The sequence below is a fragment of the Natator depressus genome, chromosome 10 (assembly GCF_965152275.1).
Source record: "Natator depressus isolate rNatDep1 chromosome 10, rNatDep2.hap1, whole genome shotgun sequence".
Taxonomy (NCBI): Eukaryota; Metazoa; Chordata; order Testudines; family Cheloniidae; genus Natator; species Natator depressus.
Window position 1 is genome coordinate 12635659 of NC_134243.1, and position 27930 is coordinate 12663588.

The following is a 27930-nucleotide window of genomic DNA, read 5'->3' on the forward strand; positions in this document are numbered from 1 at the left end:
CCACCGAAGCCAGCATGCTATGCAGGGAGATGCCTAAACTAGCCAATGGAAGATGCCAATGCAGTGGAATGTACTAAGCCCTGTCCTCTCACCTAGGTGCCGAAGTCTGGACTGCAGGGAGGTGCCTCTCTCTGCTTGGAGCTCCACAAACAGGAACTTGTCTGCTGGAGTCAAGCTCCTAAGGCATGTCTTGTGGGAATGATTTAGGCACCTGCCTCGTGCCACATAAAATGGATGAAGTAGGAAGTGTTATAACTTTTAGCCCACTGGTTATAGAGCAAGGTCCTGGGATTTGTGAGACCTGGGTTCAATTCCCCCCTTAGCCCGAGGAGGAGAGAGGATTTGAACAGGGATCTGCCCTGTCTCAAGAGGGTGCTCTAACCACTGAGCCAGGGGCTATTCTAATGTAGGAGGGTCCCTCAGACTCTCCTCTTGAAGCTGTTCGCATGGCTCTATACTGAAAGAGGGATTGGAGCAGGTGTGTCCCCCAACCATTGGGCTGTAGAGCCATTCTCTCTCTCTGGCCCAGTGATGTAAGTATTTCAGTGGAAGAGGCATTGAGAGAGAGTGGCTCTGTAGTCCAGTGGTTGGGGCTAACCGTTATAGGGTGGCACCGCCACTTCCTCTTCCTCCTCGGACCTGCGTTTGAATGCGACCCGATCAGGTAGGTGGCCTCTGAGCACATCCAGCCGATTGGGTCCCACATGTGACATAGGCAGCCAAATGCTTGTCTTCCCCCAGTTTGTGAATCACTCTAGGGCTGAGGCAGGAGTTAGGCATTTGGATGCCTAGAGGGAGGCAGTAGTGTGCATGCCCAAAGGCAGAAACCTAGGGAACTTTTACCCTGAAAACTTAGGTGCCAAGAGAGTTTAGGTACTGATGGGGATGGAGGGAGTTTTGTGGATCACAGTGGAGCCAAAACTGGGACTTTGGGAACTCCGTACCTTTGGGAAGGGGGATCAAGTCACTAACTGCTGACTGAGTGTAAAAAATGGCCTAAATTCAGATGCAACTACCCCTTGTAAAATTCTCTTTCAGGCGCTAGCCTTTATGTTCCTGCATCCAACAGCTCCTTCTCTTCTGGGTGCAGATTTGCTGTCAGTTGCACTCGTGCAGCTGTGTCTGGGAAGCAGCAAGCCCACTCTGGGTGCTGTCCCCACACACTTCTGCCTGATCTAGGCTCTGTGTTAGCAGAGAAGGCTCTGCTCATTCAGTTGTGGGGCAGCATGAGAGACGCAATGGTCCTTAATATGGGGCTGGAGCTGCTGTCTGGCATATGCCTCATTCAGTTGGCTGGTTTGAGACCTCCAGGCTCAATTCGCTGTTGTGCTGAGCCTTGAGTACTCGTTTATTTACACCAGTGCAAAGGAGACAGAAGTCGTCACTTTACATCCACTCTGCACTGGCAAAAATGACAACACAAAGGGCAGGGTAACAATGAATGGACCCTAGAGCTGTTTATCATGGCATGTTTTTACAGCATTCTTTCAGCTTCCCCCCCTCTCTATTCTAGACCCTACCCCCTAAACCCAATTGTATTGTGCAGTGGAAGCAGTAGCTTCCCAGCTCTGATATAAATTGCTTCTGTTTGCTACATCCTCTTCCCTAAATTTCCTACCCTGATCCTGCATCACCCAGTGCCACCAGCAGCTTCCAGTTTACTAGGGTTTTGCAGGCTGAACAGGCAGCCAGGAGGTGCAGGTAGTGTTTGGAAGAGAGTGCTTGCTCTTCAGCTAGAAATGCAGGCTGCCTCTACCTGCTGAATTCGCAACACTACCGCGGCAACAGCAAACGTGCATGGATTTCAGCGTGCTAAGGCAATGATACACGTACACTAGAGACAGGCTGGCGCAAAGTTAAGTTTGAGCCAAAGTGTTCAGATTTGCCGCGTTGGGTGAGGCTCCTTTCTGATGCACACCAGTCGAGTTTCTACAGTGGGGCTGCTCAGGGTGTGCATGTTTATATGGAACTGTGACATGCCTTTTCGTTGGAAACGTGCATGGAGTGAACAGGCGTCAGTCTGCTGAAAAATCAGCAGGTAGGGGATGCATAAATGTATGGGCAGATGGATTATTGTATGAACAGGGGACAGATGTGGAAACTGGTTTCAAGATTTCTTCACTCATCTAACTTGTCTTGCCACCTTTAAACCCCTAAAATTGTCATCCAACCAGACAAGCGTTCAATTATGGCAAACGACTAGAGAATGACCCTATTGCCCATATGCTCTGGCTCCCCCTAGTCGATCTACCACCTGGTGCACATCAGCTATATGGCATTGCCTTCATCAACTCTGCACCGGAGTTGGAGACAGGATAATCAAGTGAGGCTACATCACTGGCCCAAATACTTGTGATGGTGGCAGAAAGCTTCAAAAAGCTGGAGCATCTCCTGTGACGCTAGCTGCTTGAGCACTACTTTTCTGGCAATCACATGTGCAGGGACATGGTGGGAAGCAGCCTGAGGACACGACAAAGAGAAGACTCATTAAATGATTCTGAACCACCATCTGAATCGTTCCCCACATCTCTGTCTAGTTGCACAATTGCCCCTCGCAGCTTTGCAGCGGAGATGTCCTCTGCACTCACACATGAGGGAAGAGAGCAGGGATACATGTGTGGAAATCTGCCTGAGTCCTGTTAATGCTGCTCCAGAGGATAGTTCTACACTTGCCCCAAATCAAGCTAGAAAAAGCCCAGCTCAGCAGCTGTGCTAGCTCCAGGATCTGGTGAGCTATCTCCCTGATCTTGCCACACCCACGGTTATGAGCCAGAGGAAAGCACCTTCCCCTATCTAGGTCGGTTCACCTAGGCCCCGGGGGCTGGTTCTGCAACTCCATGGTCTCCACCTGGCTTGGGCTAGGGCCTGCACCCAGCGCTCTCTGGGCGTCTCCCAGGGCAGCGAAGGAGCAGAACCAGAGAGCAGCACCCCGGCTCCCTGGCAGGGCTTGGCCTGCACAGGTGGATCAAGGTTTCCTGGGGCCCTGGGCCAGAGCAAGTGGGGGGCCCTTCCAGGAGCTCCTGCCCCTGTTCTGCTCCTTTCAAACCCTTCCCGGGGCACTGCCCCTGTTTGCCCCCCCTGCAGCCACTTCTGCGGGCGGGGTCGGGGCACTGGGGCTTCTCCCGCCCCGCCCCGCCCGCCCGCCCGCCCGCTCGGCGCTTCTGCCGGGCACACGGCCGGGGGCGCTGGGCTGGAACTTCCCCCCGGCGCCGCTGCGTGCCCCGCGACCCTGCTCACCCGCGCTGGGGCGGAGCGGGGCCGGCCCCCTGCCCCAGAGAAGGGGCCTCTCTCCCGGCCGAGGGGGCGCCCTGATCCCTCCCCCCGCTCCTCCCCTGTGCTCTCCCCGCCTCTTCCCCACAGATCCGGCTGCGGCTCGGCTCCTTCCCGCACACACAGCAGGCTGCAGCCGGGACCCGCTGGCGGGGTCGGGCACCGGAGCGGGGCCGCAGGACAGGCTGCGCCTTGGGCGGCGAGCGGGACTCGGCGGTGGCTCCCCGCGTCTAGGGCTGGGAGTCGGGAAGCTCCTGACGCCCTCTGGGGCTGCCGCGGGCTCCCTCCGCTAGATACAGCCGGGCTGAGGCCAGCTTCATCGGCACCCCCCAGCAGTGACCGGAGGAGGGTCTTGCACCAGCATCGCCTGCAGCCCGCACGTTTCCCCCCCCCAGCAGTGACCGGAGGAGGGTCTTGCACCAGCATTGCTTGCACCCCGCCCGGCCCCCCCCAGCAGTGACCGGAGGAGGGTCTTGCACCCCGCCCGGCCCCCCCCCCAGCTGTGACCGGAGGAGGGTCTTGCACCAGCATCGCCTGCAGCCCGCACGTTTCCCCCCCCCCCAGCAGTGACCGGAGGAGGGTCTTGCACCAGCCTCGCCTGCACCCCGCCCCCCCCATCAGTGACCGGAGGAGGGTCTTGCACCAGCATCGCCTGCACCCCGCCCCCCATCAGTGACCGGAGGAGGGTCTTGCACCAGCATCGCCTGCACCCCGCCCCCCAGCAGTGACCGGAGGAGGGTCTTGCTCCAGCATCGCCTACACCACCACCCCCAGCAGTGTCTGGGGGAGGGTCTTGCTCCAGCATCGCCTGCACCCCCCCCCCCCGCAGTGACGTGGGGTCTTGCTCCAGTATCGCCTACACCCCCCCCCCCCAGCAGTGTCTGGGGGAGGGTCTTGCAACAGCATCTCCTGCACCCCCCCACCCCCAGCAGTGACGTGAAAGGGGCAGGAACTCGCCTTGCCTACACTCATCCCCAGCAGTGACGGGGGAGGGCTTGTGCCAGCAGTGGCGGGGGCTGGTCGCAGCATACCTTTTCTTGCCTGCAGAAGCGGCCTGGGAGGTTGGTAGCAAAAGCACTTTGCAGCAGGTGAAGGATCTGGGTCTATCACAGAACCAAGCTGGTGGAGTTTGGGGCTCTTCAGTTCCTGGCATCGCTAAGTGCTGCTCTGGATGTCAGATTTTCCACTGGGAGCATCGCAGCAGGGATCTGTCTTGCCTCTCCTGTACTTGCCTAACCCCGGTCTCTGACTGCCCGCCTACCCAGAATGGCAGCCATCAAAAACTTGCAGCTGTGGTGCAAGCAGCAGTGTGAAGGCTACCGGGATGTCAGCATCACCAACATGACCACTTCTTTCCGGGACGGCCTGGCGTTCTGTGCCATCCTTCATCGGCACAAACCAGACCTCATGTGAGTAACGGGGAGCTTCAGGTGCCCCTCCTCCTCTGTGTTGGTTCCTTCTAGTATCTTGCCTTACAACTTCTCCTGCATTTGATCCAAATTCTGTCTCCCTCCCATGGAAATCTGGTGTCCTCTCACTTGTAAATTATTTATGCCAGAAACACTGAGGAGTCATGGAACTGAGGTTATAAAAATGGTTGCTCATCTTAGAATATCAGGGTTGGAAGGGACCTCAGGAGGTCATCTAGTCCAAACCCCTGCTCAAAGCAGGACCAATCCCCAATTTTTGCCCCAGATCCCTAAATGGCCCCCTCAAGGATTGAGCTCACAAGCCTGGGTTTAGCAGGCCAATGCTCAAACCACTGAGCTATCCCTGCTCCCCATTAAATTTAAGAGTCATTTAAAACTTGACTGGAAAAATGCCCCACAGAAAATCCTGGCAGGGCCATGCACTGAATGACTTTATAGCCGCTTCAGGGTTCCCATGCACAATTATGTTTCTCAGCACTCAGTACTGGATCTCTCTTCTGTAGCACAGGGACGGGGCGGGGGGGGTTGGTTGGCTGGCTGGAGTGTTGGACAGGGAGCGGCAGGGATGTCTTTCTGTGCTAGGTATCATGGTCTTTCCCATGGAACCTCAGTGCACAGTACCCACCTGAGTGCCACCTGGGCTGCTGGAAGAAATTGGGTTGTGAGTTAATTCTCTGTCCTGCCCTATTGCACGGGGGCAAGGGAGACTGGGTTGGCATGTGAGTCTGGGTTTCGAGGACCATGGCAATGGGGGAAGAGTCAGAGTGTAGTGTCCCAAAGCATTAACTGTGACTCAGGCTGCCCTTGAGCATTGTGGCCTTTATGGGGTGGGAGCGCTGTCCTGAGTGCCATCTCTTTCAGCTCCTTGAGGTGCTCTCTGGTGTTAGCAGCTATTTTAGCTCAGTCCACGTGTGTGATTTGCCTAGCGCAGGAGTTTGTGTCCAGTTAATGGCAGCGCCTGGTCTTGTCCAGTTGGGCCTGCTGCAGGGCCGTGACCTCGTGTTTGGGGGCCTGTGTGGCTGGGGGCTTGCTGAGTGCTAGCTGCATTAGCCTAATAGAATGCTCAAGCTGTGTGCCCTGTTGGTCCCAGGCTATGAGGGAGACAAGGTGGGCGAGGTGATATCTTTTATTGGGCCAACTTCTGTTGGTGAGGGAGACAAGCTTTCGAGCTTACACAGAGCTCTTCTTCAGACCTGAAGCTGGTCTCTCTCACCAACAGAAGTCTGTCCAATAAAAGATATCCCCTCCCCCACCTCGTCTGTCTACAATGCTACAAACCTTCCAGCCCTGGTTAGATGGTGTTCTGCTTTGGCACTGAAGTAATTGTGCTGTCATGAAAGCAGAAAACCTCCGAGCCAATGGCTTGTTTCTCCCCGTTCACACTCCTTTCTTCTCCTTAGCGAGTGGCGAAAGGCTGGGGCTGAGCTGTAAACAGTTAAAATATGTCCCTTCTGTTGCTAAACAAGTTTAAACGCCAGTTGGGAGATGTTTGCTTCTTTGCAATTAATGTTTGTTTAGGCTCCACTTTCCATGCTGTGCCAAATGCCAATTTCATCAGTTATTAGCTGGCCAATAAATGCTAGTTAAATACAACAATAACAACAAAAACCCTGGGAATTTCCAGGCAGGATTCCATGCTGGGGAGCTGAACAGAGCCATGCTGGAAGGAAACTACTCCTTCCACTGACTGCCTCTTCTCCGTCCCCCATCCCATGGCCTCTTCCATGGAAACACAGACTGAGTGGCTGCTTTCAGAAGAGCTCTTCGACAGCCCACAGGCAGAGCTCAGTAGCTGCCTGCTTGTCACCAATTGCTTGTTTGCCGATTTAGAGCCCAATCCTGTGAGGGAATGGGAGCCCTCAACTCTCAGTGACTTCATTATGCACTAAGGGCATCTCCAGGAGGCCAGGCTGCTCAGCCTGTTACACCGCTGTCCCATAGGGTTTAGGTCTTGCCTTCTTTTTCCGCGGCTGGTGGCGTCTGATTCAACAGCTGCATTATGAAAGGAAGGGCTGAGTGCTGCCCCTGAAGTTGCGTTCTGGGTTCTTTTTACTGTGTAATTTTAGCTTGAAGGCTAGTAACACAAGAAGTGTGAGAACAAAACCAGGGGGCAGAGAGAGAATTTCTCTGTCACATTGATGGGAGTACTTGGGTCCCCTGTGGTAGGCCATGTCAGTCTGGCAAGGAATTAGATTGTCTCTTCTATTCTTGGGGCTCTTCTCCGATTCCTTGGACTGTGCCCTCCTGCCTAGGCTGTCCTGTGTGGTCTGTTCAGTTTTCTGTGGGGAAGCCTCTCTTACAGGTGTCTCACTTCTTGCTTTAACCTAAGGAAGTGGCCGTCCATCCCCGCTCACCTCTCTCCTGTGACTGTGGGTTTCCTTGAACTTTGCTTCTGTGCTTTAAAGAGGCTGTCACCAGCGAATGAATTACTTGTTTGACCGGCAGGAGCAGCCACCCAGTCCATGGCAGTCTTTCTGAAACATGCATCCGATGAAGTGAGCTGTAGCTCACGAAAGCTTATGCTCAAATAAATTTGTTAGTCTCTAAGGTGCCACAAGTACTCCTTTTCTTTTTGCGAATACAGACTAACACGGCTGTTACTCTGAAAATTGCCTTGCTCTGTTTACTTCTTGCCACCTCACCGTGTTTACTGTCTTGGAGGTTCTCTGCAGGACTCTAAATGTTCCCCTGCCTGCCTTCAATCCAGAGTCAGTGACATGGTAAATGCCTGTGGCAGCATGTTATGTGGCTCCCGGACACTCAGAAAGGCCCTGGCCACGTCCTAGCTGGCCTTGTATTGAATGGATGTCACACCGTATCAAACATGGACGCTTGGGCAGGGGATTGGCTACCTGAGCTCCAGGGAAATTCCCTGTTGGCCAGTCCAGGGGGTACATATAATGCTTAGGCTGCATGTTTAAAGCAGGGGATAGACACACTTTAAATAAATCTCTCTGTTCACTAAAGCTGCAAACACTTGTGATTTCTCCCTGTTTTTTTTTTTTGGTTTAATTCTGCCACAGAGCATTTCAGGTGCAGCCGTGCTCAGACAGACAAGTGCAGGTGAAATTATGACAAGGCCTTTGGGACTGGTCTCCCTGTTCATATTAACAATAGCAGAGTCACACAACAAAGCAGCTGGTGTACGACTGGCAGGTTAAGGTGCTGCTGGGTGGAGATGATACCTTTACACGCTTGGTGTCGGAAGTTGCAGGAGGCCATGGGAAGCTCCAGAAGCTTGGATTTTTTTTTTTAAATTCCTGTGAATCTGTGAGCTTGGTACCCTTGCAACAGAGCTAATTCGTGTCTATAAATCACAGATTGAATGTTGATCTGTAAATCTGCAGAGATTGTTTTGCAACATGTTTTCTTCTCTTGGCTTACACAGATGACATTTTAGCTCCGGGGGTATGCTATGGAGAAGGTGTTTCTTGCTCCGGGAGGCATGGGGAGTAGCAGGAGACTTCAGGCAGTCAGCAAAGCTTTAACAACATTGCGGTTTTCTGTTCTGGGGTTTGCAGTCCATAGGTCGGTGGGGAGGCTGATATAACGTCTTTTCCCTCTTCCTGTTTCCTGCCAGAAAACATGTGAAGGGAAAGATTACTTCTTCCAAATTTAGCTGAGGTCAGGCAGCAGTGGCAAGAGGTTCTATGCTCTGTGCACTGGGCAGCCTGCGTACAACTAGGACTGCATTCCCCATGTGCTCTAGGAGACTAGGGCATGTTGGACTTTGTTAGGAAAAGAAACCCAGGACTGAATGAATTTGGAATTAAATTCCCCTTTCGCTCCAATAGGTTAAGATTTCTTAACGTCCCGTATACACAGTCCATGCACCGCTCCAGGCAGGTTTGTGCCCATGATGAGTGGGGAATGAATACAGAGCATTAATTTATTCTTGTCAGAAGAAGATGAAGCTTCCCAGCTGCAGGATCCAAGATGTGGACTCTGCAGTGTTCTCACCTTGGCATCAGCTGGGGGTGTGATATGTTGCTAGTCCTGTTAGTGGGTTTTGAGTCTGTACTGATAAAGTGAGTCTGGAAAAGGAGAGAAACTGTGCTCTGTCATTTGCTCTCTCTGGTATTAATTCCAGATGTTTTAGGGACGTTTTGGTGGAAAGGTTTTGATTAAGCTCTGTCTTCTTTCCTTCCCTCTTCCCTGCCGCCCATTGGTGATATTCTTTCTCGGGTTGCTAACTAACTGTAGCTCACGGAAGCTTATGCTCAAATAAATTTGTTAGTCTCTAAGGTGCCACAAGTACTCCTGTTCTTTTAACTGTTAATAGGTCAGCATATGGGAATTTAGAGGGGGTATGAAATCCCCTGGCAGGCTGCAGGCTGCGTAGAGTTGGATGGCTGGAACTGGTGAGCTGTGAACAGTATCTGTCTGCTCTTATTCTCCAGGAGACCTTAGCATGGTTGTTATCAGCTAGCTGGAATGAGAGCAGCCAGGCGAGTTTGCTCCATAGGGGACAGCAAGTCTAGGAGGCAGACAGGAATGGAGTGGATTGGGCAAGGGGAGCCCAATCAGACTGCGGCAGCGAATTTGCATATAAGTGCTGAGTCATACAATTTGCTTGTCTTCCTTGTTACCTGGAAAATCAACAAACCAAAGCATTCCTGGAGCCACTAGATTAGAGAGGCTAACAGACTCTGTCCTCCCAGAAGCCGTTTCTCTGGGCGGCTCCAGTAAAAGATACTACCTCATCCATACTTGTCCCTCTACATAGCAAACTAAAGGATGAGCATGGATTGTAGTTCAGCACCGTTCAGGTTGGGCTTTGCATTTTAGGTGCCATTGCTTAGGGCTGTTGCCAAGGCCGCACAGAGCCCTAAGCAAAGTCAGACTTGTTGAGCTTCACCCATGTCTTTTTATCTGTAGCTGATTCTCCAGGGCCTTTGAGCTGGTTTGTCAGTAGCTTGGTGGCTGATCGAAGGGGGGGTGTGTGTGTGTGTGTATGTGTGTGTGTGTGATCGAAGGGGTGTGTGTGTGCGTGTGTGCGCGCGCGCATGGGCCCCTGTGCATGGGCATAAACCTAGGGCTCCGCTGCTCGTGCTGTAGCCAGCACAAGCATGTCCTGTGTGGAAGAGCTGGCTGCCAAGAGACAGTCCCGTTTGTGCAAGGAACAGGTCAGGTTTCTCCTCTGCAAGGTCTGTGCTGTCATGGGGCCTTTACTACTTGCAAGGGATCCTTTGAACTGGGAAGGTTTCACTGTTCCCAGGGAACCCCAGGAAGAGACCCGGGGCATTGTCTGGACCTTTCTCCACAGGCAGCCTTTGGGTTGCTTCCTGTTGTCAGTCACAGGGTGAGCAGCTGCAGAATCCCATTGTGCTGTTGCATCCTATGGCTGGCTTGCAGGAGCAGACAGGATCTTCCCTATGGAAACACATGTGCTAAGGAGGGATCATGACAAACGCTGCAAGCTGGAGATGGTAGGGCTGGAGTAGCTCCTTGGGAGCGGGGCCATCTCAGCCAGCTGAATGAAAACTTTGTTCAGGGGCTTAAAATTGCACTTTCCTGAGCGAACAAACTCCATTCTTCCCCACTGCCCCGAGCCTTCCACCAGGGTCTGGTAAATGCATCTCTTCACTTCCCAATGAACTGAGTTCCCCTTTGCCTTCTCAGTGGAGAAATCTTGTGGTCCGGTTTAGTTCTCCCTTTGTATTCACGTTGTTCCTGTAAGATTATAGATAAGTTGATCCAGAGAGCAACTGATACTACAGACTAGAAAGAGCATTAGCTAGATCAACTCCCTCGGGAAAAATCTGATGTAATCTTGTTAATAAGACTAACCATTAAGATGACTAGCCAATGAGGGAAACAGTGTTTGGGGTACATGGCATGAAGAGGAGAGATGCCTTTTAGTGAGGCTCTCTAGGTGGAACAATCGCCAAACAGCCTGGCTGTGTACATTCTCTTCAGAGAGAACTGCAAGCAGATTTTTCAATTATCCTTCAGCAGAGAGAAACCCAAATTCTTACCTCCAGGCTCCATCCCACATGGCCTTGATGTTGTCTCCACTTTCACTGGTGTAAATGGAATTCAGAAATGCAGCCTCGTGACATGGAGGTGACGGGGAATGTGACTGATGCCAAATCAATGAATCTGGCATTATTTTAAACCTCTGGCACGGAGATTTTTTTTTTTTTTTTTTATTTCCCACATCTGTGCTTTGGCAGGTTGAAAGATACAGAGCAAAGCCTGGGCTTGCCCTGGCTCTGTGGTGCTTTCCATTGCTCAGTGCAGTCTAATTGGACTTGCTGTGAGAAGACACATTCCTTGAGCTGCTGCTCTCTCTCTCCTCAGCACTACGTCAAGCTTCCTTAAAATCAGAGAAGCTGGAGATGTAAAACAATTGCTAGGTTATCTTCTCCAACTCCTGCCCATGCTGGGGTTTTCCCCTACAGTATATTCTTAAGTGCTTTGTCCAGCCTGGCTTTAAATGACTCAAGCGAGGAGTCCCTTTGGCAGATTATTCCACAGTCTAGCAGATTTTGATGTTCATCTTACATTTATCTTTGCAGTTCCTGGGGGTGTGAGCAGAAAACAGCCTGCAGTGAGGGGAGAGTTGGCTGTGCATGCTGCTATCCATGGCACAGAGCTGCCTGTTGTTTTCATTGGCATTTTGGGTGTTAGTTGTACCGACTGGCGTGATCCAAGCTCTCGCGTGGGGATGTGAGAGTGAGAGAAGGGCTTGTAACTGACTGGCTCCCTGGGCTGGGGGCAGGAGGGACCCATATGGTTTGTCTGAGGTGAAGCGGGATGATTTTAATTGTTGTCTCAGTGATACAGTCTGCTTCCTTAATAAAGCAGAATAATAAATAAAATACTCCTTTTAAGCCACTATTGTAAGGAAGGGAAATCCCCACCCAGGAGCCCACTGGGACAAGGAATGAATGGGATGGTTTGGCAAGTCTTACTCCATTCTCCAGCCTGGCGGGTGGAGGATTCTGGGTTGCTCCTTGTCTTTATGCACTTCTTGGGGGAGTTCAGAAGTGGGATTTCGACATCAAACCCCAGCTCGTTCTCCATCTGCCTGGCTCACCAGTTCCTGGGGGTGAACTCTCAGTTCTGCTTGGAAGGTGGGACCCTGGGTCCAGATGAAAGAAATAGAGAAGAGGTGGCGGTTTGTGCCTTGGATGAAAGGAAATTATTTAAAAGACAGCCCACTCTGATCTGTTTGAAATCTGAAGTCGGCAACTGGTGTTTTTCAAACCCCTCTGTTATTGAAGGACAAATCTCACTGTAAGTTTGGAGCAGGGGATTGTCCTTCACGTATTTTAAGGGACATCCCTTATTTGCCTAATGTTCGTGTCTTGTATTAAGTATATAAAGGACAGACTTTGTCCCATATTTTCAGTAGCAGTCATGCAAATGATCCTGTGTGTGATATAAACTCATGCATTTGTGCTATTAATAGAACTGTGTGTGGCAGCTTTATCCTGGATTTTTCTTATAGTTGTCCTTTATTCCCTTTAAATAGAAACAGTTGCGTGAGTTTGTGGGGTGAATTGGTGTGTATTAAGGGAAGGCTGTTTGAGAACGTAAGAAAACCCAAGTTTTTGGCCTACATTTTTGCAAAATGTCATATGAATAATTCTTTCTCTTGTAATTAATGAGAAGTTCCCCTTCATGCTATAAACATTCTGCTGCATGTTTTCAGCCCCAAAACTGTAGCATGGTGATAACTGGAGAGAAACTGAGTAGTAATAAAAATGGCTCTGGCTAGCCACTGTCCAGGTTGAGAAGAGCAACAGCATCGTTGATAGAAAGCAAACTCGATTTCTAAAATGATTTCTGCTTTCTTAATCTGCATGTTGTACAGCAGGTGAAAATATTTCTTGCTCAGGCCCAAGTCTGGTAGAGCATGTAACAGCAGAGAACGGGGTCGGGGAAGAGACAGGATCTGAATCCAGAACTTGGACCTGCTGCTCCCTGAGCTCACAGGAGGTGAATGTATCATAGAAGTGCATGATATTCACAGCTTTCCTGGAGGAGGGGGGTGACTCTTGCTGCCAAGGCTGCTGGAGGAAGAGAGGACCGGAGCCAAGGCTCTTCTGATGCTGGAGGTCTCTGAGGGTCTGGTAGTTCTAGGGCGGGCACAGGGATCTGCAAGTGATCATTAGGGGAATGCTGTGCCTTAAGGAACAGCGATGATGATACAAATACGAGAGGTGTGTCCTGCCTGGCAGCAGTGATCCTTGGGGGTGTGGGGAAGGAGCAAGGGTTTCATGAAGGCAGCAGGTAAAAGCCTTCACCTCTCCCGCACTGCAGAAGCCGTGAATCTGTACACTATGTTTGGCTGGCGTGGCATAGCCCACTCTGAGGGTGGGGAGGCCAGCATGGCCAGCACTGGAAGAAAGGGAGCCAAAACGGTGCTCCAGTCGCAGATGGCAGGGAAGTCCCAGCTGTGCTGGTGGAGTTTCCCGTGCTGAGCTCACACCTTTGTCCGCAGGAGGTACTGGAGTGCCTTTACCAATGGGAGCCTCTGGGCTCGTTTTTAGTGAAGATGCCACTCCCGTCGGCGTAGTTAATCCGCCTCCCCGAGAGGCTGTAGCTATGTGGATGGGAGAAGCTCTCCTGCCAGCATAGCGCTGGGGGTTAGGTTGGTATAACTACATTGCTCAGGGGTGTGGATTTTTCACACCCCTGAGCCATGGGGTTACACCGATATAAGTCTGTAGTGTAGACCTGGCCTCCGATGGAATTGCTGGGGTATGTCTGGTGGCAGTCAAAGCAGGAAGGAAGCTGCCACTCTCTTCCCAAAGAGCCAGGCTGCGAGGGTCTCGGGGAGCTGGAATGGAAGTGGCGTGCTCTGGATTACCAACGCCCAGCTAAACTCTTTCTCCTCTTCTGTGTTTCAGAGACTTCAACGGCCTGAGTAAGGAAAACGTTTATGAGAACAACTCTCTGGTAAGTGGGATTTGCAGTTCTGCTTTCTGCTGTTAATCACGGTGGGCTGTGCCCAGGGCAGCCCCAATTCCCCTGTGGTGTGGTGTTCTCTGCATGGTGCTCTACTACTCGTCCATGCCTGGAGCAGATCACAGTTAACCGGTAGTAACTCAGGGAATGGAGTTTATGACACACTCAGACCCGCTGGCTTATTCTACGTGCATCTGCTCTGGTGACTCTAGCAAACATTTTCCAACTTCCCCGGCTATTGCAAAGCACCGTAAGGCCGTTCAGCTTTCTTAACTGCCTGTGCCCTGTCACCTCTGTTTAGACAGGGATCCCCAGACAGGGGCTTTGTCATCTCCCAGCACTGAGTGCTCTGCCAGCTCGCCATGAAAAGCGGGGCAGCTTGTGCACTGGAACGGCCTGCGGATTCTCCATCCTCACCGGCTTCTCAGTGCGGGGCAGCTCTTTTATGGAGCAAGCAGCGAGGAAAGGCACTTTGGAAGGGCCGTGTGGCGTGCAGCTCTCTGCATGTGAAGTGCTGATAGATGCCACTGCAAAGAGTAGAGGAGGCAGACGCTTGACTGCTAGAGAGAGAGAGAGAGAGAGGCCGGCTGGTGGTGGAATGGCAGCATGTGTTGCTGCTCCCCGAATCAGCAGGTTTTAAGGATGTGCTCTGTGCCTTGGGCCGCCAGGGCTGGGAGCGCTGCCCCAGGGCATGTAGGACGTCTCTCTTGTAACCCAGCCAGTGCTCAGGCTTCAAGTGGAGACTAGCCATGCTACTGTGGGGCCTTTGGAGGAGGAGGTGCAGGAGGTACTCTGCAGTGGGGCGTGGGCTGGGGTATGGGAGCAGAGAATTAAGGGAATGGCTGAGCTCTCCTTTGCCACAGGCTCTTCAGTAAAGGTACTGGTAGGAGGGCTCCTGTTCCTGTCCTCTTTGGGAGCTCCCTGCACAGCCGTCTCGGCCAGGCTTTGGGGGTGGTGTGCTCCGTGTAACGAAGGAGCGAGCCCACGTTTCCCCATTGCCCCTGGTGTGTCTGTTGGGCAGGTGTGGCCGTGGACTCCCTTGCTGGGAGTCAGAAAGTCCCCCTTCCCCTCTGCCTGCCCGAGCTGGGAGACCACAGAGACTGGGACAGAAGGGCTGGGGGTCGAAGGAGGGAGAAATCCGCAGGGAGGAGATGCATTAATGTACTGGCTGTGTGCTGCTTCCAAGAGATCAGAGGGGGACTTGGTAGGTAGCTTGAGGCAAGAGAGGGTAAGGGGGTCCCCCCACCTCTCTCCCTGCAGAGATATGTGCTGAGAGAAGGTGGGGCAGTTCTAGAGCCTTCGTCCCTGCTGGATTTGCTACTCCAGCTTGGGAACTGGTCAGGCTGGGGCTGCGCTTTCCCTCCTTCCTCCATAAAGGAATAGAGCTCAGGTCACCCACCCACTCCCTGCGCTAGCTCCAAAAGCCAAGCGTGGGATGAGTCCTTGAAGAAAGGAATTTTTCCTGCCTTCCCCCATAAAAGATGGGCCGCAGATACAGCTGCTGTTCCCTTCAGGGCTGGCACTGGCCCATGCTCGCTTCACTGCTGCTTGGAGTGAGGCTGGGATGTGAACAAACACGTCTCTTGTTCTCTTCAGAGTCCAAATAGCTACCTCCTTTTCGGGTAACGCATGGCCCTGCAGCGAGGACAGCAGAGGTGGTGGTTCGGTTTGAGTCGCTGGCCCCACACCGTGTGTATCTGATCCTACTCCCCCAGGAACTGTCCCCTGATGTCCTTGCCTGCCTTTGCCCCAGGTTTCTCCCACATCCAAGTGTAATGTGAGCTGCTGGGCAGGGGACAAGCAGTGTGTGTGTGTGAGTGAGAGAGACTGAGGATCATGGGGGAGCGTGGCTGCAAGTGGTGGCATGGGGCGGAGGAATTAGTAAGGGTGTTTCAATTATGACTTAGCAGCAGCATTGTGCCTGTGATGGAGAGTCCTCTCCTTAAAACTCTGGGCTCATGTGGGGTTGGAAGTCATGTCTGTCTTTCGATTCCACCATCTCAACCTTTCGTGTCCTGTTTCTCCCTCCATCAGACCTTCACCCTCTGTTCCTCTCTGTCTCCACTCCTGTACGTTAGGACGTGTCCCAAAGGGGAAGTCAGGTAATTCTCTTGTTTCTGTGTGGGTGCTGTGCACTACCATAGCAGGCTTTCCTGGGTACCAACCATCGGCTTATAGCAGTGCCAGGCTGATGAAGTCGCTCCTCCCCATTTAGTATTCACATCAAGCTGCGTTTACAGATGCTCAGCAAGGATGCTCTGAAGTTCTGGAGGGCTGTTAGCTTCCTGTGCATGGCTGAGGGCTTCCCTTCCACAGAGGAACTTGGCTGTTTTCTTTTCTTTCTTTCTTTCTTTCTCTCTGTGAAATGAACTGTTCAGGCTGCCTCAGCTGGTTTTATTAATGAAAATGTCTGTACGCTCACCGGGTCCATATTGTCTCTTCTCTCCCACGTCTGTCTCCCCCTCTGTGTCTTTCTCCATTTCTTGGTCTCTGCTGTCTTCATGTCCTTTATTTTTTCAGTCTCTCCTCCCTCCTTCTCCTGTTGCTATAAGGTAACGTGTCCCTGTGCTAATAAGACACAGAGGGGGTGGGCCACCCGTGCCTCTCTCCACCACCAGACCTGCTCTCCTTGAGCTTGTGACTGTCTTGGGACACGTATGGGACTAACTTCTCCCACAGCTGTTTCCTCTGCTGTTGTTCAGATCCTGCTGCTGCCTCGCTGCTCTTAGGCTTCTTTTCGGGGGCTTTATTATACAACTGGAAAAATCTGTTCCAGTCTGAAACTCTCCATACAAGGTCTTGAGGCGAGGAAGAATGTGGCTTTTACCAGATGCCAAAAATGATCTGTTGGGCTGTTTTTTGTTACTAGAAGTGAAATATGTAAATAAGGGGAAGATGTTTGTTCATTTTCCTTCACTACTACTGGGAGGCAGTGCGGCCTAATTGAGAGAGAGAGCGCACACTAGACTGGGACTCAGGAGACCTATTCCTGGCTCTGCCGCTGGCCTGCTGGGTGACCTTGGGCAAGTCACTTCTGGGCCTCAGTTTCCCCATCTCTAAAATGACACTTCTCTCCTCTGTAAAGCACTTTGAGATCGACTGGTGAAAAGTGCTATATAAATATTATTATTAAGCCCCTCATTTCCCAGGCAGTTAGTTGGAATAGTGGCAACTCACCTTGGGTTGTGATCTTGTTAGATCTCAGTATTAGGAAAGGAGAGGGCCAAGGAACCCCTCCGTGCTGCAGGCGCTGACGACACTGATTCAGCAGAAGGCCCTTTTTCCCTCTTAGGCCCTATCTCCACGAAGTACAGCTGTCTTTATGTATCTTTTTGTACTGCTCTGAGCTGATCTAGTACCAACAAACACAGGTGTGTGTCCCCACAGCATCTTTTTGTTTCCCGGCACAAGCTTGTACCAGCAGTGTAGACGCACCTATTGCACGGCCTGTCTGTATCAGTGTGTCCTGGGACAAGCTAGGCAATTGACGCTGCCATAACTACTTGGTGGTAAGCATGTGTTCTGACCATCCAGTTAAAGATTTTTTGGAAAGACCAAATGAAAAATAGGGCAGTTGGCTCGTTAAAAAAGTCGTTTGTCTCTCCTAAACAGGGACAGCTGGCTTGTAGGTCAGATCCATTATATTACTGTGCCAGACAGGAAGGGCTCTCGTAGAGTAAGACTCTGTCTTTAAGACTTTCATCTATTGTTTCGGCTGTAGCTGATCTCTCATTAGCATTATGAAGGGGATGTTCCAACAGAGAGGGTATTTGAGCTCTCTCTCTAAGCCAGGAAGGAGGGATGGAGAAGGGCCTTGGCCAAAGCGCTGCAGGGAAGCAGAGAGAGACAGAGTAGCTGCAGGGATATTGCTCTTTTCCTGGGTCCAGTGAAGTCTCTTGCTCAGTGTTGGAAGAAAGTCGCTCTGTATCACTTTACCTTCTGTCCCCCTAGCACTAGTACACCGGGCAGCACTGGTGAGCAATTTTTGCCCCAAGTACCTGGTATGTTAGGCAGCACCGAAGTTGTTAATCCGAATTAGAAATGCATGATTTGAGCAGGGGCTTGGGAGCCAGGAAGTCTTTGATTCTACTTTTGCCTCTGATCCGTCTGCGGCCTTAGCCAAGTGGCTTCATTTTTACTGCTGTAGCTTGCCTGTTGGTCATATAGGGAATGACGTTCACCTCACGGAGGGGACTGTGAAGCTTAATGTTTGTAAAGGTTTTGGAGTGAAAAGCGGTGTATAAACACCAAGGGCTTGTTGATGTGGCGAGTTAGTGCATGGTAAGCCAGGGTGTGAATCTACAACACGCAGGCTTGCTGTGCACTAGCTTGCAATGTAGACAAGACCCAAGTATCACTACCTACCAAAACCCCACTAATGGGAACATTAAGAATGGGACTGAAACCTGCAAGCCAGGCCTCTAGGCCCAGACCCATAACATCCGGCTCAGCAGGGCCGCAACCTCTCTATCTACAAATAGGCACATACACGTATACAGAGAGCGAAACAGTCCCAAGGAAGAGCAGGAGAAACCTAGCTGAGTTCCAGTGGAATGAGCTGGGACCAGCCTGTCTGGCTGGATTTTGGGCTGTCAGCCTGAATTTCCCAATCTTGTGGCTGGAAGTCGTGACTGTCAGAGTTCCCATAACAGCTGTATGATGTAGGAGCTGAACTAGCCCAGCTGTTCCCCCGGGGAGGAATAGGGGCCTGTGTGCTGCAGTGCTTCCTTACCTTTCTCCTAATGGATGGCTGACAGCTTCGGTCATTGGGCTAGCACAGACCCTTTTTCTTCTGTTCCCACTGCAGGCATTTCGAGTGGCTGAAGAACAGCTGGGCATTCCTGCCTTGCTGGATGCTGAGGATATGGTGGCTCTGAGGGTGCCAGACAGGCTGAGCATCCTCACCTACGTCTCTCAGTATTATAACTATTTCCATGGACGGTCACCAAGTAAGTAGCCCAGCCCCTGGCGTGCCAGGCACCCTGCTCAGGATGGAATTCCACCTGGTCCTCCCACCCAGGCCCACCAGTCTGCAGTGAGGAAGCAGTCAACATTTAAGCAAATCAGATAGCTGTTACAATCTCCTGTGTGCATGCACCCCACCTTCCCCAGGCACCCAGGAAACAGGCTTATGTGAAACTTGGAGACTGAAATTTAGTGTTGACATGCCTAGGCGAAACGCTCCTGTGGGAGCTGAGTGTATAGGCTATCCCCATGTAAGCATAGTTATACCGGCATAATTGCATCTACACTAGGGCGTTGGCCAATTTAGCTACATCAGTAAAAATCACACCCCTAGCTGACATAGTTCAACAGTAAAACTTTTAAGCGTAGACTCGGCCTAAGGGCTTCAGAGAATATTATTCTCACATAACCGAGTGTATGTTAACTACCATCCATCGGGATTTACATGCACATTATGATAGATCTGTTTTGTATCTGGCTTTAAACTATTACAAATGAAATAATACAAGAAGCCAAACTCATGGGTTCTCCAAAGGACATTTTGGAGAGGTGACATTTGGGTTGTGAATGGTTAGGCAGATAGAGCTCCAGCTGGAGAATGTGGATCTGGATTACGAAACCAGGTTTTTTTCAAATAGCTGAGTGTTCTCTCCACCCTCAGCTTCGTTCCTTGTCTCGTGTTTTTAAATCCATGTCAAAAAGTGAACGCCAGCCAGAGTGCTTGTGCAGCACGGTGGGCTTTGTGCCAGGTTGGGGTCTCTCCTTCCATCCCCAGGGGAACTCGCCTACCACATCATTAAACACACCACATTTTTGTACCCTCCAGCGTCCTACAAAATGTTTCAGTTGCGCTGAGAACATTGGGGTAAGTGTGTGTGTCCAAACCCACAGGCGTGCGAGGAATGTGCCCTCTGACACACAGCAGACTCTGAAGTCCAGCGGCAGTGACCTCTTGACTTCTGCATCTTGTTTATTGCATATTCCTCACTGACGCCAGTCATTCTTTGCAATCCTGAGACCAGGGAATGGCTGATATGTACTGAGGCTGTGCACTGACATTAGAGCAGGACTGAAGTTCCCTTTGCTTGCACTGGGTTCTGGGAGTGGGAAGTTTGAATCTAGACCTTTCGCTGTGGCCCTGCTGGTCCCTGCGGTGAAATTGCACTTGCTATTTGTTTGGATAGCTTGCCGGAGTCTCCTCTGCAGGAGGCCACTTTCATACTGCTCCATGAATCGCTCTCCCTCTCTCGTGGCGTATTTACAGCTCTCTCGGGAATCTTTTTTTCAGATGGCTATTCCTTCACTTGGCTTTAAAACCAAAATTGCAGCTAGAATAATTCTTTGCTGTGTCCCACAGAGAGCGTGAAGAACTATATGGTTCAAAAAGGGGTGGGGGTGTGGAGGGAAAAGAACACACTCGCAGGATGGCCTAAATGGCTGAGCAGCCCTACCACTTGGAGTCAGGCTTTGTCATAACCAAACTGGAAAGCTAACTTAGCCCTGCCCCTCCCGGGGGCTGTCCTGCAGTTGTTCCCTGTTCCTGATTGGAGTTCTGGGGGCGTTTGGCCGTTCTCTTTTCCCCTCCCTGCTTATTGCAACCTTAGGGAGTCCTTCCCACCCCCAAACAAGGAAGAGAGAGAGGAAATCGCTCATATCTAGCGAATGCATCCCAAGTCTTTGAATATTAAATCCTGTTTGTTTCTGCTTAGTGGCTCCCGTGGTGCCTCCCAGTTCCGGTCACGCTGTCATGGAAAAGCCTATTGACTTTAGGAGGAAGGCTGGGCTAGTGATTAGGGGCCTACCCTAGCACTTGTGAGACCCCGGTTCAAGTCTCTGCTCTGCCACAGACTTCCTGTGTGACCATGGGCAGGTCACTCAGCCTGTCTGGGCCTCAGTTCCCCATCTGTACAATGGGGATAACAGCACTGCCTTACCTCACCGGGGAAATGCATTAAAGATTGTGAGGCACTCAGATATTTTGGTAATGGGGGTTCTATAAGCACCCAAGATAGATATGCTGAAGGCCACTAACTTGCCCAGCCTGGGGGAGAGGTGTTTTTTACATTCCCTCCATCAAATTTCCCAAGAGAAATGGCCCTTTAAGAAAGTCCCAGCCGCTTCCAAGATGGAGAGGATCAGCAGCTACCACTGCCGGATGCACCTCCTTCTCTGTTAACTCACTTGTTGCATCTTGCCCCAGATTCAGGTGCAAGCTTGTGGAGAAGCCCAGGTTTTCCTGTGTTTATATAGTACCTAATGGGGCCTGCTGGGGACCTTCAGACATTACTGTAATACAGATCACTTCCAGGCCTATGTTTCTGGCTTATGCTCCCTTGTCCTTTCTGCCAGTTGGAGGCCTGTCTGGAATCAAGCGTCCCACTTCTGAATCGAGCGAGGAGCCACCTGGGAAAAAGGCCATTTCGGAACCTATCAAGCGGACTCCTGTAAGTTCACCAGCACCTCCACCACCTGCAGCCAAGATAAACCCAGCACGTCCAGGGCAGGATCTGCCAAAGGAAAATCCTCCAGTGACATCGGTAAGGAAACAGGATTCTCCTACTCTGAACCGGCGGGTAGGCGTTGGAGACACTCATGACAGGCTAGAAGTCCTCAGCCAGCTGGGGATTGAGTCCTGACCCACTGTTTATGATCCACCAACTCTCCCATTATGGGATTAAACCTGGAGGCCCTACTTACCACTGGTGAGAGGGCATCTGCATGGTTACCAACAAGCTCATGTTCAATCAGATGGCAATTGGACTTGGGCCTCTCCTTGCTTGTCTAGTGGCTATGCCACCCAACTGATAGATCCAGGCTCTGTACCCTGAGTTAGGTGCTCTTTGTGCTGGTGATTAAATTCAGCCCTGCTGCTGACTCTCTCCCCATTTGGGATCAACGCCAGACTTAGTTGACCTGGATTAGCCCAGGGAGGGGTGTGTGCTGCCTGGTGGCAAGAAGGGGGAGCATAAAATCTCTTAACAATGATGTGTTTCTGCCCTTAGGGTAATGCTGTATATCCTAATACGTTAATTTGTACCGAGAGTCCAGGGTAGTGACAAATGCTACCGTCTATACAAGAGCAAACTTGGTGGGGTATCTAGAGGCTTGCCACAATGATGCCAAGCACTAGAATGTGGTGATATAGACCCTAATCATGTGCAGCATTGCAACAGGTGTGCTAGTGACAGAGATTTATAACACCGAAGAGAGCGAGAATCCACCTCCTCTTATCTTTTAACAGAAGAAGCAAAACATGGCAATAACCAAGTTCTCCACGGTGCACTCGGTCCTTGGTGTTGCTGGTGAGATTGTCAGCAAGGATCCTGATTAGTCCTGGTTGTGGTGGTGGGTTTGTTAAATGGTATTAGCACCTCTAGGAACTTAACTGGACCACTTATATCGTTTTAGATTTGCCACAAAATAGTGTTCAGATGGCAGTGGCTTCTGGCTGCTGTCAACCGGGGCTGGATTTGTTCCAGGGACCTTGTGCTAAAAGGCTCCTTCTCCCATTGCCGGGCCCCTGAGCCATCCAGTCCCCCCTGTAGATAATTTTTTTCCAATTTGCTTGCTGCTGTTGAATGGTCCAGTTTAGACGAGACTGCCTGGCATGTTTTCAGCTTCCTACTGGGCTGATGGCTGTCGCTGCTGCTGTTTTCTCTCTCCCCAGAAGAGGATCCTGGTAGACAGTGGTAATCTTCGTAGCAGCAGCTGTGCCATCTGTGGGAATCACGTGCACCTGGTTCAGCGACACTTGGTCGATGGGAAGCTCTATCATAGGAACTGCTTCAGGTAGAGTTCCAGGGGCGGGGAGGCAGGGTCCACGCCCAGGGAAGGGTCAGCCTGGCCTCTTTCTGGACAGAGAGCCTCCCACAGCTGCTGTGTAGTTCTTCCCTTTGCCCAGCTGCCTGTTAACCTCGGCGACTTGCTGTGTTTCACCTACAGTGAACTTCTGGAGACTAGGATGGCTGCTTCTTGGACAATAGAAAGGCTCTTCAGAGCCGGCTTGGTGGGGTATGCCTGACTTGCAGCATTAGGGAACGTACACTGCTCCTTGTTCAGATGTTACTGGCAGCCTCCTCTTGGGGCCTAGGTTATGACACTGATGTGGTAAAACCATCCATGTCCAGGGGAAGCCCATTGCACTGGCTCACTGTCATTTGTACCTCTGACAGGTGGTGATCCGAGTAGGTCACTCTTATTGGTGTTTATGGTGTGTATTGCAGTGTGGCATATGGGGGCAACATGGCACTCACACTGCTCCCTTTGGTAGCAGTCTGGCTTTTACGTGGAGCTCCTTGCACTGATGGCCCTTCCCAGTCCTGTGTGTCCATGTCTCCCCTGTATTGGCTGTAATGTTGTCCCTGCAGTTGGCTGCTGAGTTCATCTTGGTGGCACCCAATTCTCTGGAGAATGTTTCCTAATAGTTTGGGGGTTTTTTGCGACTGTCCATAGGTGCAAACAGTGTTCCAACACTCTACAGTCTGGGGCCTACAAAACCGGGACCGAACCTGGTACTTACATCTGTACCAGCCACCAACAGCCAACCAGTCTCTGGAATTCCGGACCACGTAGCATAGAGAACAAACCTACCGTGACCTCAGGAGATCCCCAGAAGGTATTGGTGAAATCAAGTCAGTTAAACAAAGGCACCAATTCCACCTCCGATTCCCCCAGCTCCACCATGCCATCCAGGTCACCTGCTGGCAGCAGTTCTAGCTCTGGTCCCAAAAGCCTAAATGCTCCATGGTCCTCGTCAGCTGGGAATAAATCAGATTGCCGTGAAGGTACCACTTCACCTTCTTGGACAGCATCAGGAGCAAAAACGCAGCAAGCCCGAAAGAAGTTCTTCGAGTCCAGTGGGGGTACTTCAGAGTCTTCGACTGCCAAATCACCGGTTACTAAAGATCAAGGCCTTCCTCCTCTTCCCTCTCAGGCAGCTAGTAAAGCCACCTCTGGCATACGCTTTTCTGGGGCAAACTCAGGCGGCACTGAGAAGGATAAAGCACGTCAACATCTCACGCTGGCTCTTCCTGGATCAAATGCCACTGCAAACAGGCCAGGAGGGGTCCGTTCCAGTGGTTCTCCGCTGCCCAGCAGGTAAGACCCTCTGTCTTTCAATCATCTATTCCTGTGAAGGAGGGGAGGCTGGGAGAAACAATGGGAGTAGCTAGAGCAGGTCTCTTTCCATCCTCCCTTTCATCAACTGTGTGGGGCACATGGGAGACAGTCTATTTTTAGGACCCTCAGAGGATCTTTGGAATGGAGGCCAGTAAAGATGACTTTCTCTGTAAAGGCTCGCAAGACTCTTCCTGTTTGCTTTGGCAGCTTTTCTCCCACTGTCTCCCCCAGGCAGAGTCCTGATCACAAAATACAGGCCAACAAACCAGGCCATACAAAAAAAACAGAGCATGCGGTCATTGAACCTTCATCCAAAAGTCCAGGAAACAAGGTAGGAGTTTGGGCTGCCACGCAGAATGGAGAGAAGGGCCCGGCCACCCTCAGACCTGCCGACACAGGGCGTAAGCCTGACTGGAAGGACACCAGAGGTGAGAGCGACTTGTTACGCGGTTCTGGGGGCTAGGTTATGGTGTTACACATGTTGTGAATTTCCCCTCTTACCAGGAGTGTGGCTCCTGGGCTCTGCTCTCTGAGATCGAGACAAGAAGTGGACCACCAAGCCTGGCGCTTTCATCTGTACCCGTCACCAACGCACACTCAGCTGTCTGAGCTCTGGGACAGCTAGCACAACATGGATCCATCTGCCCCGGGAGAACAGTATCTGTGGTGTCTCTTCGGGGCAAGCCTGTGGAGCAGTCTCACTCATTGAGGAGTCATGTAATAGAATATCAGGGTTGGAAGGGACCTCAAGAGGTCATCTAGTCCAACCCCCTGCTCAAAGCAGGACCAATCCCCAATTTTTGCCCCAGATCCCTAAATGGCCCCCTCAAGGATTGAACTCACAACCCTGGGTTTAGCAGGCTAATGCTCAAACCACTGAGCTATCCCTCTACCGCCGTCTTGGGGTGTCTTGGGGTTTGAAGTGTCCTAGCTGTCCTACTACACTGGCTTGTGATTTTTGTGAGATCTCACAAGTTAGTTGGGCACAGGAGACCTCCCAGGAACCCTTGTGGTGATTTTGCAGTCTAGAAGGTGGCACTCGGTCCTCCGAGTCAGTATTGAACCAGCAACTCAGCATGGTGTCTTAAGCCCAGTTCTGCTGCAGGTGTCGTACTCTGGATGAAACATAAAATTGATATCCTGACCCCTTATGATTGTATGTCTCTCTTTGGAAGAGTTACCTGTATTTTGAGCCTTGTCCTGAGTAATTATATGCCACCTACATACAGTTTCCCCTGAAGTTTCAAGTGAGATACCATATTTTTCACATCCTGCTTTAAGTGGTTGGTTTTGCATTACTGTAGACTGTTAAACAGCTGCCCCAGTTAATCTCCTGTTTGGCTGCATTTCTGCATGGATAAAGAGGTTTCTGTATAGGTTTTGAAGTGCTTTGGGATCCTAGGTGCTATATATGTTGTACAGGTTATTTCTCACCTGTGGGGCATGGGCAGCTGGCGTAGAATGAAGTAGGAACAAGAGCACCAATTTATTCTCCAATTGTGTGGTCTTGTCCTGGGCTCATTTAATCGAAGTAGCCAGCTCAGGGGTTATCATGACCTAAGATCCACAAGGAGCTTGGAATTCCCTTATTCTGGGTCTGCAAAGGGAGGGATCTGGATTGTAGCAGATCAGCTGGTTGGGTCAATTGTAGGTTTCTTTACTTGCTGTTTCTCTTCCAGTAGGAGGAGTGAATGCCAATGAAGATAAGTCTGAGAACCCAGCCTCCTGGCGATCCATATTGAAGCCAGTGGCCAACAAGTGAGTGTCCCAGAGCCATCGGTTTTCAGTGGTGAGCGTATGAGTGTGTGTGAATGTCTTAGATCCGCTGTGCAGTCGGAAACCTGCATGTGTGAGGGACCCGAACTCTGGCATTAAACTCTTCTGTTTTTAAATCCTTACTGTGACAAAGTGAGGGAATTAGTGGGAAGAGCTGCTTGGCTTTTGCTTTTATGGGCAATGCTGAGGGGAAGGAGATCTCTTTCCAGCTCACTGCACCTGGAATGGGTGAATCTTCTGTCTTACTGCTTTGAGGGACCTGGGCCCTGTTTCTGTTGGAAGATCACAGACGGTGGAGTCAGGAGCTTTGCTGAAGACCGAATCCCAGCAGATATACGACTTTCTAAGTTGTATCTTTCTCCCTTGCAGAGACTCCAATCAGGGTGTTCCTAAGAAACCTGTGGACAGCTCCAAGGTGACGAACAACATAGCCCTGAGCCCAGTACAGGGGAAGGAGAAATCACCTTCATCCATTGCCACGCCAACAAATAAGGACACTGGTAAGATGGGTTATAAACATAGTACGGAGGGAGCTTTGCCCACCTTTTCTCCAGCCGTCCAGGGCAGTGGCATGATGGGTTGGGAGACACAGCCAGAGTGTGGGATACCAGAAATACAAGGGGAGAATTCAGTCCTTGGCTTCCCCTCCTCCACCCCAGGCTGGCTCCCAATCTTCACTTGGCAGGATCAGCCTCAACTGAGGAAGAGGAGCCAGTCTTCATGTAATCTCTCTCGCTCCTACCTGGGTGGGAGGCAAGGTTTTGGCTACTGTCTAGTTGTATAATTGTGTGCATGGGAAGACGAGGCTACTTGGCCACTGTCGTCCTCCCTTCATGGTCCCATGGCTTCTTTCATGCTCTGGTGCGTCTTTGCTGTGGGTGGTGGGTTTTAATCCGTTTCCGTGGGGGTTATGCCCTTTGCTTTGGAATCACTTTCATGTTGGCCCTAGCGTCCGGGGTTGTAATGCCCTGACTATCTGCAGCCATGGCGCTGGTGAGAGACGATAGTGCAAGGAGCTGGGGCCTGGCAGCAGTTTACAGTAAACCCTCTAGTGCTCTGAAGGAGACTCTCCCAGTGGTGCTGGGATTTACCCTTCAGTCCTCAAGAGCCAGGATCCATCCCTTTCTTTTCCCCTGCTGCACTGTTACTTTTTTCTCCCCTTCCCCATCTTGCTGTCCCTGGGACTGAAAAAATGGAGGAATGCATGGAACACATGAGACCAGGAGGCATGGATGCCTTAGAAATGCGGGTGCTGCTTAAAATCCACCCGAGGAGAGAAGACAGCTACCAAAACACCCGCCCGTCCGCAGGGAATTGAATCGCAGGCACCATTCTGTGGCTGGTGTGTGAGACTAGCACTCCTAGCTGTTGTCACAGTCAGCACAATGGAGTAGGAGAGGGTGCCCCATACTGCTGGGAGCTCACTGATCGCTTGCTAGCCCATTCCCTACACCATCGGCAGGGACAGTTTTGACTTGCCATGTCTCCCCCTGCAAGTTCCAGGAAAGGGCATTAGTCATCCGAATTTGTGATTGATTAGTTGCCGTCTCCGTCTCCACCCTTTGCACATGCCAAGGGATCTGGCTTCTTAGGTGGGGGCGGGTGTTCAAATGTGTCCTGGCTTTTTTTGAAGCGTGTGCTGGGGTGGGGTAGAAGATGGAACGCTTGCGGCCAGTGACGCTGTGGGTTTGTCTTGATTGCAATTGAAGATGTGGTTGTTGACGTGCCCATCAGTGCAGCGTCTGGGACATTATTACATCTACCGTTATTCCGAAGCAAACAGTGGGTGTGCACAGCAGAGGAGCCCGACACTGCTTTGTGGGGATCCAGCTGTTGGGGAGAAAAGTTCTATTGTAGAACTGTATGTATCATGGAAACTAGATGGAGGGTAGTTCAGGGGTCTTAGCTCTTCAGATTGTGAGGAGTGTATCCAGTACTGCTGTTGATCTGGGATGGCATTAGAGCTAAGAGCAGAGGAGGGGATTACCAGTAGGGTTTAGTTGGAGGTTAGAGATGGGGATTGACAGGGACTGGCTCATTTTGCTGGGGGAGGGTTGAAGCCTGGTGCATTTCACACCCAAACTGGGTCTGTGCTTTTTAATTTTAGTTCTATCTGCTGCGCTGCCTCAAAAGAAGAAACTGATCCCTGACAAGGATCTTCTCAGTGATTGGCAAAAATGGGGAGAGCCTCCTGTCCCTACCAAGGAGAAGGAATCAAGCCAGTCAAAGCGGGTTTCTGCTCCAGGTAAGAGCCCTTCTCAAGAAAGCCGTTTTCTCCTCTGGGCAGCCTGTCAGCAGTGCTTGTGAGTGAGATACTAATTCCCTGCTGTGTCCAGAGCTCTCTGCTGTCAAGCCTGCCTCCATAGCCTTGTCTTCGCTAGGAAAAAAGCCGTCTCTCTAATGTGTTAGGGAACACAAGCTAGCTAACGTGTTCGAATCTTTTAGCCTGTGG

At 51.2% G+C, this 27930-nt stretch overlaps 1 protein-coding gene across 4 annotated transcripts in view; it reads left to right on the forward strand.

The window, feature by feature from the left end:
* Positions 1–4353: 4353 nt before the first annotated feature.
* MICALL2 (MICAL like 2) overlaps positions 4354–27930 on the forward strand; it is a 33021-nt gene continuing 9444 nt past the window's right edge. The window contains exons 1-10 of one of the 4 annotated variants that reach the window (XM_074965232.1): positions 4354–4679; positions 13562–13610; positions 18427–18568; positions 20934–21121; positions 22252–22373; positions 23037–23681; positions 23910–24130; positions 25382–25460; positions 25848–25978; positions 27586–27723. In XM_074965232.1, the coding sequence (XP_074821333.1) occupies positions 4537–4679; positions 13562–13610; positions 18427–18568; positions 20934–21121; positions 22252–22373; positions 23037–23681; positions 23910–24130; positions 25382–25460; positions 25848–25978; positions 27586–27723 (1858 nt within the window). In that variant the 5' untranslated portion in view covers positions 4354–4536. Of the gene's footprint in view, positions 4680–11552; positions 11943–12531; positions 12648–13561; positions 13611–18426; positions 18569–20933; positions 21122–22251; positions 22374–23036; positions 23682–23909; positions 24131–25381; positions 25461–25847; positions 25979–27585; positions 27724–27930 lie in introns of those variants that run through there. The other 3 variants (XM_074965230.1, XM_074965231.1, XM_074965233.1) reach the window with 3 other exon arrangements.